Raw genomic sequence first — 12,081 nt, forward strand, 5'->3', positions numbered from 1 at the left:
GGTTAAAACAAATGAGCCTTATTTCTGCAAAAACAAGGTTATATGGCAGTGATTTATTATTACTCTTTTTGTATACCAGGGGCAGTACTATAAAAACGAGAAAAATCTACCCACTGGGAACTGAAGGCAATACCATTAAGGATTCCCTTTGATAATGCACTGAAAGGCACTGGACAAAAGTACAATGGGCCTCATCGTGGATTTTAAAATTAAGTACTTGGTTCATCTCTGTCAGCTTTCACTAAAATCCAACATTTTTAGAGTCTCTGAGATATGAATTAGCTAAAGAAAAACCCGTCTAGAACCATATCCTTATAATAATCAATTCTGAGAACTACGGAAACTATGTTACCCTTTAAGGAGCCATAAAATGTAAAACCTAGTGATTCTTTAGTCTGACTGTCAAAGATGACCACCTCTAGGGAACAGAAATACAGTTTAGCAATTAAGCTCTCAGGAATAAGTCATTGTAACACCCTCGATGTTTTCTCAAGAGCATGTACTGGATCTAGGTACAAATACAAAGCAAATAATAACTACAAGTACTTCTGTGTATGGCTCTTGATAGAAAGAAATGAAGACAGGTGGCTTGGCCACAGAGTGACATGTTAGCAAATATTCTCCACAGACTTTCCCTGGATGATTAAACATGAAAACTTGCCTTAAAGTAGAAAAGGAGGCAATGGATTAGATTACATTACAGCAGGATTAATGTTCTTATCAAACGATCTGGTTAAAAAAAAGCTATTGTTATTCCAAAACTCTTCCCTCCTCACTCCTATTCTTCATTCAGAGTAAAATGGACCTGAAGTTAATAATTTCTAGAGAACGAAGATCTTTTTTAAAAACTCTGCCAATAAAACTTAAACCACCAGATTTTTTACAGGTTAAAACTAGGTCTTTAACCAAAGTTATCTGTAAGTACACTTTAGAGTACAAATGAGTTGGTAAAAAACTATTTTAAAAACAAAAACATGTAGCTTGAACCACAGCAATAAGCAAACTCAGTTATTATTCTAGGATAGTATTAAGACCTTCTGAGCAAGGAAGAAGACTTATTCATTTAAGCTGATATAAGGATGGCTATCATACATAAGTGTTTCTTATATCTCAAACTTATAACACGCCTTAAAAAATCTTATTAAATTTGCAAAGGTCTTCCAAGCAAAAAGTAAAGGCATCTGATAGATAATCCTGGATGTTATTTCACACTATTTATCTTGTTGATAATTTATCTTTTAGACAATCAGCCTGTTTTTGCTACGGTAAAAAACAAATTTCGAAAATAACCAACTCTACACATGATACATAATGTCTCTGGGGAAGTCTCGGTAGGATGTGAAGGAAAAACCAAAGCTGCCCGATAACACTGGCTGCTGCCTGTCACTTAGTAGAAGGTGTCTCACCACAGAGATTGGACTCAAAAGTGCAAAAGAAAAAAAAAAACAAAACAAAAACTTAAAAATCAAACCTAGAATTCAACTTTGTATGTTGAGATTCAGTTTTATTTATGCTACTAGCTAAGTAAAAAGCATACATATTGTGTCTGTGGTACAGTCAATACATCTGCAACTTTTCTACTTAAATTCTCTATACAAAGTCACTGCCAACTGATATGGTCATTGATGGCACAGGGCTTAGAATAACCAAAAGGTATAAAAAAGTTTGCAGTCTTGCCCCAAGATACAAAAACTGAATTTTAAACAATGTCTTAACATACATGATTTAAACATTATATGGAAAAAAAAAAAAATCACACATCAAATCAAGTACAAAAATACCCAAACTACCTATTATGAACTGCAATGTTTCCATTATTCTGCACAGTATTTAACATAGAATTTAGCAGTTTCCAAAATCTTCGTTATTTAGTTTAAGCACTGCCACCTTTGCAGAACAGTGAGATATTAAGTGGAGTGACACTGCTTTTAGTGTTTTAAAAATACAAAACCTTTCCCTATGAGTTAATGAAGGAAAGAAATTCCTCTTCTAGGATTCTTAGTAACCAACTTCAGGCCTAGAAACACAGAAGAATCTACCACCTGTTTAAGAGGGCAAAAGTTTCCTTCTTGATAAACCAGTTACCCAACAGGGATAACACATGTAATTCTAAATGACATTTGTCTGGTAATTTTAAGGAATTCTTAATATACACACAGGTTAGTGTTTTGCCTTGGCAAAAATAAAACTGAAGTTGCGAGACAGCCTGAATTGAAATTATCTTCTCTAGTTTAACTTGCAAAAAAAAAAAAAAAAAAAATTTTTTTTTTCTTTTGGATAAAAGGTTATAATACATTGTCATATTATTTTTTAAAACACAGAGTAAAGTTGCTCTTGATAAAATTAACTCACCCACATGGCACAACAATTTGTAGTAAAGTATGTTCAACAGTAACAACTTGTACACAGATTAACAAAGGTGAATTAACTTTGAGAGCTTCTCTGCCTTTAAAATCAGCAATATTGAATTTATTTTGTAGAATAACACACGTCTATGTTCTGCATATAAAAGGCTCTAAGACATCTTAAAGGGCTAAACTTTCCAGCATTGATTGGAATGATTCCTTCATACATAACTGGTGAAGATTTGCTAAGAATGTGTTTTTCCTGACCTTCAAGCTCTGAGCCATGCCTGAAAATTTCTAAACAGAAAAAGAAAAAAAAAAAAAAAGAATTGTTTTAATCCAGTTTCTGTCTGCTAGGAGCAAGGCAGCAAACACATTTTTTCAACCCTTTATGAAAAGATAAAGCAGAACAAAAGTGAAATATATCTTCAGATTATAAACAGGACTGCATTTTATAGTCCACCATCCTGATAACGTTAAGGGCCCCAAGAGTAAAAGACCTCAGTCTAAAGGCTGTGGGTCTGCAATAGGCATGGTGTGAAGGACTTCATCTAGAAGCTGCAGGGCCCGGTGTAGGTGGATCTCAATCCAGCAAGGTGTTTCCTTGATGCTCTGCCTTGGGTAATCCGGTCCCCAGCCTTTCACGAAACTCATCCTGAGTATGCACAAGCGACGAAGGTCATCCACACCAATTCCAGCAGCAGCAGACAAACCTAACAGAAAAGATTTAAAAGACGTCAGATAGCTAGGTTGATCTCTTCCCTATCCTCCCTACATCCTTATGTTAACAAAGCGACCAGGTTTCTTTACTTTACTCTCCTCAACATATAACTTCTCTGCCAAAACACCAAGAAGTAACTGCAGTCTCAACTTTATGAACTGGGACTGAAAACTTTTGGTTAAGGCAGTTTACGTTCCACATGTGTCTTCTAGCTACCACCAATTATAAAGTAAATCACCACAATCCACAAACACCCCACCTGTATTTTTCTCTTTAGAAGTGGAGGTGAAGGGACAAGAAACAACTGGTTTTAAGAAGTGATGCACGCCCACAGGTTGGTTCTAAGAACCTTACTATCTGTCTGAAGAGTCTAGTTCCGAGTAAGACACAACTAACAAGGAGACCATTAACACTCCTGGTTCCACCAGGACTTCTCGCATGACACGATGATGTCTGTCTCTCAATTCTGCACTGTGACAGAAACAATGCGCTCACGTTACTCAAAGGGGCAGGAGATGAGAATGAGAAATTCAATTAATACTTCTGGTTTCTTTAGTAAAAGCATGTTTATAACATCAAAACTAGCAATGAAATTAATGGTGTTAAAAGCCCAGATTTAAAAAAAATCAAAATCTCTAAACGAATATGTCTTATCTACCTCTAAATTGTAAACTCCTGAACATAATTCGCAACGGGGACTCCGCATCTAGTTTTCCAGTCAGAACATACGAGTCATCTAGTCAATCTGCATTCATCAATATTACAATGAAACTAATGGGAGGAATTTGCATGTACTGTAGAGAAACCTGCAGGGCCACTGCAGTTTTCTTAGCCAGTGTGATTTGCTTACCACACTGAAGAGGTTAAGAACAGGGGTTGAATGAATCACTAGTTATGCCTTCAGACGTGGAAGATGGGTGCCACGTGTTTCCATCATAAAAGTCTATAGTCAGGAGTTTAACTCTGCAGTAAAAAATTCCCCATCAGTGTGAAACCTGGCACACAGTTCAATTTTACCCTAAAATTAAAAAAAAGTCTACAAGTTATCAAAATACCACCCTCACTTAGTTTTCTCTCCATGCTTAGCATACTTTAAAAAAAAAAAAAACTGGAGAGGTGCCCAATCCTGAAATTGAATGTGCTTTTCTTACTAGACTAAAGCCAAGCACTCCAGTGACAACAACCCACCCTGGCTGGTGAGGCAGGAATTATAACCATCAACAAAAAAAGGGGAGGTAGATCAATATAATTTAACCATAACCCCTTTTCTTCTTTATCCCACTCCCTCTTCGATACAAAAAGAATGAAAACCGGGTTCTAGGCAAAGGGCAACTATTACAGAAGAACAGTTTTTACAAATTCAAAAAGACTATCATCCCAGTTAAAAGAATTTTAATTTCCTTTATAGCTTAAAGTAACTAATCAACTGAGTGAATCAAGATAAAACTCCAACTATTACACTGAAAAAAAAAAAAAAAATCAAAAGCATACTTACTGATGGCTGGAGCTATTCCACCTACTGATCCTGGGCCAGGGATGTTTCCTGCCACGGCTGCTGCCTGAGCGGCGGCTGCAGCTTGTGCCGTGGCCGCCTGCTGCTGCATCTGGCGATGACACTGACGCAAATCAAAGACCTTTAAAAAAACAAAGTATAAGTTTAATCTTCCTACTTATTCATTTCTCTACTCAATGCTTATCTCCTCAACCTGTCTTTTCTGATTAGTATCAATGAAGGACAAAACTTCAACTGCCCCTATTCTCTAAAGATGTTACGGATTTGTCAAATATATACGTATTTCCTGGCCAGACTATTAAGTCTTAAAAGACTTCAGGAGAGCGGGTATGACAAAGCCAGGTTCTAGAAATCGGAAATCCCACAACGCCCAAAAAAGAAACCACTACTTTCTCTTGGCTTCCCATAGTCCTTAATATTCTTAACTTTTCCACTGGCCTGTGATCTTTTGGAAGGTATTACGCTAACACAGCACAAATCAGGGACTCAAACATTTGAAAAGCCAAATAGCTCTATAAAAAAAAAAAAAAAAAAAAAGCCACCTTTTTTTTAAACCACCACTAACCAAGTACAGGTAGTCCCCAACTTACGATGGGGCTCCGTTCATATGCCTCTGTCATAAGTCAGTTCTGACGTAGGTTGGATTTTTTGTTTATTTTCATAGTCTGCTATATAGCAGCGTTTTGAACCCAAAACCAAAACCAATTCCATTGCCATTAAGTCAATTCCGACTCTTGGCGACCCTACAGGAGATGGTAGATTTGCCCCACAGGGTTTCCAAGGGTGTAATCTTTACAGAAGCAGGCTGCCTCATCTTTCTCCTGTGGTGCAGCTGGTGGGTTCGAACTGCAGACCTTTTGGTTATCAGCCAAATGTTTTAGCCACTGTACCACCAGAGCTCCGTGGTGTTTTGAACAGTAAATCATAACATCTGTGAGTGAACATCTGAGAGTAACATCAGCAAACTGCACACTGCAACACTGTATGTAGTACACATTACTAACAATAAAACCAAACCCAGTGCCATCGAGTTAATTCCTACTCATAGCGACCCTACAGGACAGAGCAGAACTGCCCTATAGAGTTTCCAAGGAGCGCCTGGTGGATTCGAACTGCTGACCTTTTGGTTAGCAGCCATAGCACTTAACCACTACGTCACCAGGGTTTCCATTTCTAATGATAAGAGGTACCAAAAGAAAAAAAAGACGGTCAGAAGTCTGGTTTGTGCTAACTTGAATATGCTGTAAATTGGGAACTACCTGTACTGTACGTAAGAAATCTTCATAGCTGGAAGCAGAGAATAAAACTTACTTACAAATAATCAGAGTTAAAACATGTTCTCAACATAGTCTATTCCTCGCCGTAAGCCATTAAAACTAGCCAAGCGACCCTCACACAAGGGTTCTCTACAATATGTTATACACAACTGCAGGTATGCCTTTTTTAGCTTGAATCCACTCTAGTATCAGCAGCACATAATACAGGTAACCACAAAAACTTAGAAACATTATGACTTTCATCTGCAGATGTAGTAAAAATGATTCATTAGGCACCTCAGCAAACCTTCCTTATGCAGTAGATTATTTATGTAATTAAAGCACCCAAACCAGAAGGCTTACAATGACTGGCTACACTGCTGACACCTGGGTTGCCCTCCTGCCTTCACACTATTGCTGATCCATTAGACCATAATAGATTTCATCTGTCTACCGGATGGCAAAATTAAGGCTACCACTAAAATTTTCAGAATCTGAGTTATTGATAAACATAGTCCAAAACCCGTTGCCATTGAGTTGACTCTGACTTATAGGGACCCTATCGGACAGAGCAGAACTGACCTACAGAGTTTCCAAGAAGCACCTGGTGGATTCAAACTGCCGACCTTTTGGTTAGCAGCTGTGGCTCTTAAACACTACGCCACCAGGGTTTCCAAAATAACCAAAGGCATTATATATGCTTTTTGGCTCAGATCCAAAATACATTTCTGATCACCACGCCTGTGCTAATCAACAACTTGATTCTGCTTTCATTTATTTAACCATGTTTCCTGTAGTTATTCTCACATAAGCTTATTACAAACCTATTACTTAACACAGGTGAATGTTTTATAAAGACCACAGTCAACATCATCAGGGTACTGTCTTTTAACCAGGAGTCAAATTTTGGCATTTTTCTTTAACAAGACTAAACTGCAAAACTACATTAGTTTGAATCAACACCAACAGGCTCTCTGCGAGGCACAGTTAAGCACTCAACTATTAGCGAAAAGGTTGGTAGTTCGGATCCACCCAGAGGTGCACTTCAGAAGACAGGCCTGGTGATCTGCTTCTGAAAGGTCACAGACAAGAATCACAATAGGATATTTAGAAGTACCCTCTGCCCTCTTCTCCTAACATAATCTGTTTAAAAACAAACCTGACTCAACATCATTAGTCATCAGAAAAATGCAAATCAAAACCACAAGCAGATACCACTTTACACCCACCAGGATGGCTAAAATAAAAAATACAAATAATAACAAGTGTTCATGAAGATGGTGAGGAACTGCAACTCTCATATACTTCTGGTATGAATATAAAATGGTACAGCCACTTTGGAAAACAGTGTGGCAGTCCTTCAAAAAGTTAAACAGAGTTACTTTATGATCCAGCAATTCTACTCCTAGGTATATACCCCAAAAATAAAAACATACATCCACACAAAAACTTGTACATAAATGTTCATAGCAGCAGCGTTCATAATAGTCACAAAGTGGAAACAACCCAAATGTCCACCAAACTGATGAACAGATAAACAAAATGTGGTATATCCATACCATGGACTATTACTTGGCAATAAAAAGGAATGAAGTACAGACACATGCTACAACATGGATGACCCTTGAAAGTATTATGCTAAGTGAAAGCAGCCAGTCACAAAAGACCACATTTCCTATGATTCCATTTATATGAAACATCCTGAACAGGCATATCTATAGAGACAGAAGTAGATTAGTGGTTGTCTAGGGCTGGGGAAACCCTGGTGGCATAGTGGTTAAGTGCTATGGCTGCTAACCAGAAGGTCAGCAGTTCGAATCCACCAGGCGTTCCTTGGAAACCCTATGGGTCGGCACTACTCTGTCCTATAGGGTTGCTATGAGTTGGAATTGACTCGACGGTAACAGATCTTTGACAGGTTTATGGTTGGTGCATGGGGTACAGGGATGTGAGAGGGGAGGTAATAGCTGAACTGTACAAAGTTTCTTTTTGGGGTGATGAAAATGTCCTCGAATTGACTGTGGTGATGACTGCACAACCCTGTGAATGTACTAAAAACCACAGAACTGTATACTTTAAAATGGGTGAGCTGGGCCTCAATAAAGATGTTTTTAAAAAAATAGATATGCTCAAAAATAAGATAAATTTCAATAATCAGGAAACAAACACAAAAACTGACTAAAAACTCACAGCGGAGTGCCAGGGCTAGGGACAGGATTACATGGGGTACTAAGGCCAAAAGCCGAGAGGAGAGGGGAAAGAGACTGGAGCCAGGATCTCTGCAGACTACAACGATGCACCTGCTCACAAATCAAATGCTGGCAAGACACTTTGACAGTCCAGTCAGAAGTCCACCTAGCAATAAAATACTTGCCCATGGCAAAGCTAAGCAGCAGAAAAGCCTACACCATTAGAGTTAGGCCCTGTGCACACCTGGAGATTGGAACTCAATCTCCTAAAGGGACAAAGTCCCCCAACCTCCTAAATATAAGAATTGGTTCAGGCTAAGGCAAGATTGCCCTACAGGGAGAAGCAATGACAGGGAGGAGAAAATAAAAATAAAAGGAATTAATCTCTCAAGACGAGTTTGCCAACAAATATAAATGTATTACAAAGCATATAAGGAAGTCCAATGCCATTTGGGGGGGGGGGGGGCCGGGAGCACAAATAACCACATACAAAAATTCCTTGTCAAAATACTGGAAAACACAAAGATAATCCCACTTCCCAGAAATAACCTCTGGTAAGACATTATGCATACCATTCCAAACTTGTGGGTAGAGATAAACAAAGATCCATGATATTATTTAACAAAAACAGGATTATGCCACATATATTGTTTAATAACCAACTTTTCCAGTCTATTGTCCTAACAGGCCGAAACTATAAATGATCCTCTACTGTCAAAAATTTAACAGGGAATTACTGTTTACTTTGCTAGGTATGAGAAATACATTGTTATTATGTTTTTTATAAGTCTTTATCAATTAGCAATTCATACTGGAGTATTTTCTGAGTGAACTAATATAATGTTTGGAACTGATTTTAAATTATTCCAGGAAAAAAAAGGAGGAGGAGAAAACACATTAACAGATTGGTAAAATGCTGATGATTGCTGAAGTTGAATGATGGAGGGTTAATTATTTTCTCTACACTTGGTAAGTATGAAAGTTTCCATTAAATAAAAAGATCCTAACAGCCTTTAACTGAACTGTAGTGACTAAAAAATGAGATATTGGGTTTGCTGTTGTGAGACAATCAAGCAATTCCATTTTCCTAGACATTATTTAAGGAGCCCTGGGAGTGCAATGGTTAGGCGCTAGGCCAAAAAGTTTGGGGTTCAAACTCACCTAGCGGCTCCACGGGAGAAAAAACTGGTGATCTGCTTCCAGAAGGATTGTAACCAAGGAAACTATAGGTCAGTTTTACTGTTACATGGGGTCACTCCGAGTCAGAATCAACTCCATGACACCCAACAACAACAGACATTATTTGGCTGTATTATTTGTATCCTAAGCAATGTTCAGTGGCCCTGGTGGTACCATGGTTAAGCACTCAGCTGCTAACTGAAAGGTTGGTGGCTTGAACCCACCAGCGGCTCCGGGAGAGAAAAGACTGGGTGATCTGCTTCCATAAAGACTGTAGCCTAGGAAATCCTATGGGGCAGTTCTAGTCTGTCATATAGGGTCACCATGAGTTCGAATCGACTTGACAGCACACATCACCATCACCATCACCACCACCACCACTACCACCACCACCAGAAACAATGTCTCAGGAATAAGTAATGAGATACAGTAATTCCACTAATTTATAATAGCTGACAATGACGATGTTTAGATGACAATTTTTATCTCTTTCAAAAAAGTGTATATTATGAACTAAAACCTAAATGTGTTAAATACCTAATAATTAGTGAAAAATATCTCAAGCTTAATTTGCAAAGTGTTATAATAAACAAAATTCACTTAACACAAAATACCTAGCCTTAAAAAAAAACTGGTGCTGAAGAATTTTTCATTTCCCAGGCCCTTAATTTGAAAGGCTATTAATTTTAGAATTATCTTCCATAAAATTCTAAAGATTGGCTGAGAGAAAATTCTAGAATCTGATTCTTTCAAATTTCATGTCACAGGAAGACGTGTTTGGAATTTCACTGAATTAATGTTTCCTGAAGAGCCTTTGTATTACCCTAAAAATTTTAACGAATTTGCTAATAAAACCATAAGGAATGAATGCAATCACAGAACTAGATAATGGATCATATCAATAAATCCCAGGAAACGTGTTTTATACTTAAACACAATTTCTGATTATCTAATACATAATGAAACGTTTGTCCGCTCCCCCACCTCCACTCCAATCCCTTCAACAGCAAATAGAGCTTCCCAAGTCTAAAATATTCAAGTAAAATTGCAACTAACCTTTATATATGCACTTGGGTAGATCTTATGAACAGCATCTCCAGGTGCACGTCCGGCTTCTCTGTCTAAGTAGTAACTCTGTACAAAGACTGCGTGGTCACTAAGGCACCTGACCCAAACATCACCTTCACCTTTACATTCCAACTGCACACCTTTGCCTATGTGCAACCTTAGGGAGAAAAATGGAATTCCAGTTCAATTGGTAAGTATTTAAAAATAAGTTTTAGTTCAGATCATACAACATGTGAATACTGAAAAATCAAGAAGAACAAAGAAAGGACATCACACAACACCAGAAACAAAAGACAGGCACTATTAACATTTTTATATATACATATATATATATTTTTAATGTATTTTGATATATTTTCTATGCACATATAATAATGATCATATATGCAGCTCTTACTCTGTATCAGGAGCATTTAATATGAATTCTCATTTAGCCTTCACAACTCAATGAGGTAAGTGTTATCATTCCCATTTTACAGATGAGGAAACTACGGCTTAAACCTGCACTGTCTAAATCGATATCCAACAGACACATGTGACTTTTTAAATTTAAGTTCTATTAGACAGTGCTGGCTTAGAGACTAGGCAATTTGCCAAAGTCACACAGCTAGTGACAGAGCTAAGATTACCTGCTTTTACACACATACATACACGTTTCCTTAAAGAGTTAATACCATACAGTACCTAAAATTATGTATGTTTTCCTATAATATGCTATCGTAAGCATTTCCAATCCATTATATAAACTTTTTACTAACATTTTTAATTACATAAAACAATGAAATATTTAAATCATCATTTACTTAACCATTTCCTTATTATTAGGAGTTCCTGGGTAACACCAAACGGTTAAATGCTCAACTACTAATTGAAAGGTTGGCAGTTCAAACATATACAGAGGCACCTCAGGAGAAGGCCTGGTGATCTGCTTCCGAAAGGTCACAGCCTTAAAAACCCTATGGAGCAACACAGTTCTACTCTACACACATGTGGTCGCCATGAGTCGAAGACAACTCAACGGCAAGAGGTTTGGCTACCCACCCCCCTTTTATTATCAATTTCCAATATTATAAATAACACCCTGAGAAGTATCTTTGTGCACACATCTGTCCTTATTTTATATTATTTCCTTACGCTATACCTGTAGAAATAATATATGGTAAGAGAAAACAACAGTTTCCGAACTAGATTCCAAAAGGTCTAGCTACTTTTTCAAAACACAGAAACCTTATTAACTTGAAAAAAAGGCCACCTTTAATCACTATATTTTAAACAATAAACATCTACAATTAAAATGGAATGCTCACAAATTTTGGATTTTCAAGATGGCCTTTATCCCTCTATTTACATTCAAGAACGCTCATAATCTACATCGAAAAATATGACTGCAAATACAAGACAACATACTCTGCTCATTTAAGTAACCATCTAACTGTCCAATCAATACCTTGCTCTCTCAATGGCTTCTGTCCTGTGGACATTGGAGAGTTGACCCAAGCAAAAGCGATCTCCTCCAGAAGGGTCCACGTATCCATCAACAGTAACAATAGGGCAGCTTGAAGGAACCTTAAATGTCTCTCCTACCTGAACATCCATTTCAAAGTAAGCAATGGAACACCAATATTCAGGAGCTATAGGAGATAAATGGAAGAGTACATTGACCCATGTGAGAAAGAGCAAGGTTTTCACTTTTATTCCACGAGATAAAGCTTTTCCTAAAAAAAAGGGGGAAGGGAGGGGAAAAGAATATAAAAAGCACCCAAAAGAACTGGATTAAAAAGACACAGTGCATTAAAAAGTAGAAATGTCC

The 12,081-nt window shown here is 37.6% G+C and overlaps 1 protein-coding gene across 2 annotated transcripts in view; it reads right to left on the reverse strand.

Annotated features, from left to right (window-relative positions):
- Positions 1-2,229: 2,229 nt before the first annotated feature.
- The window catches only part of SMAD4 (SMAD family member 4), a 43,012-nt gene continuing 33,160 nt past the window's right edge, over positions 2,230-12,081 (reverse strand). The window contains exons 9-13 of one of the 2 annotated variants that reach the window (XR_002784797.2): positions 11,719-11,902; positions 10,260-10,428; positions 4,562-4,700; positions 3,917-4,029; positions 2,877-3,058 (exon numbers count right to left, since the gene is read on the reverse strand). Coding sequence is in view for 1 of the 2 variants with exons in the window: in XM_003406294.4 (XP_003406342.1) it covers positions 2,847-3,058; positions 4,562-4,700; positions 10,260-10,428; positions 11,719-11,902 (704 nt within the window). In the remaining variant the exon portion in view is untranslated. Of the gene's footprint in view, positions 3,059-3,916; positions 4,030-4,561; positions 4,701-10,259; positions 10,429-11,718; positions 11,903-12,081 lie in introns of both variants that reach the window. The other variant, XM_003406294.4, reaches the window with a different exon arrangement.

The sequence above is a fragment of the Loxodonta africana genome, chromosome 11, assembly GCF_030014295.1.
Source record: "Loxodonta africana isolate mLoxAfr1 chromosome 11, mLoxAfr1.hap2, whole genome shotgun sequence".
NCBI classification, from domain to species: Eukaryota; Metazoa; Chordata; class Mammalia; order Proboscidea; family Elephantidae; genus Loxodonta; species Loxodonta africana.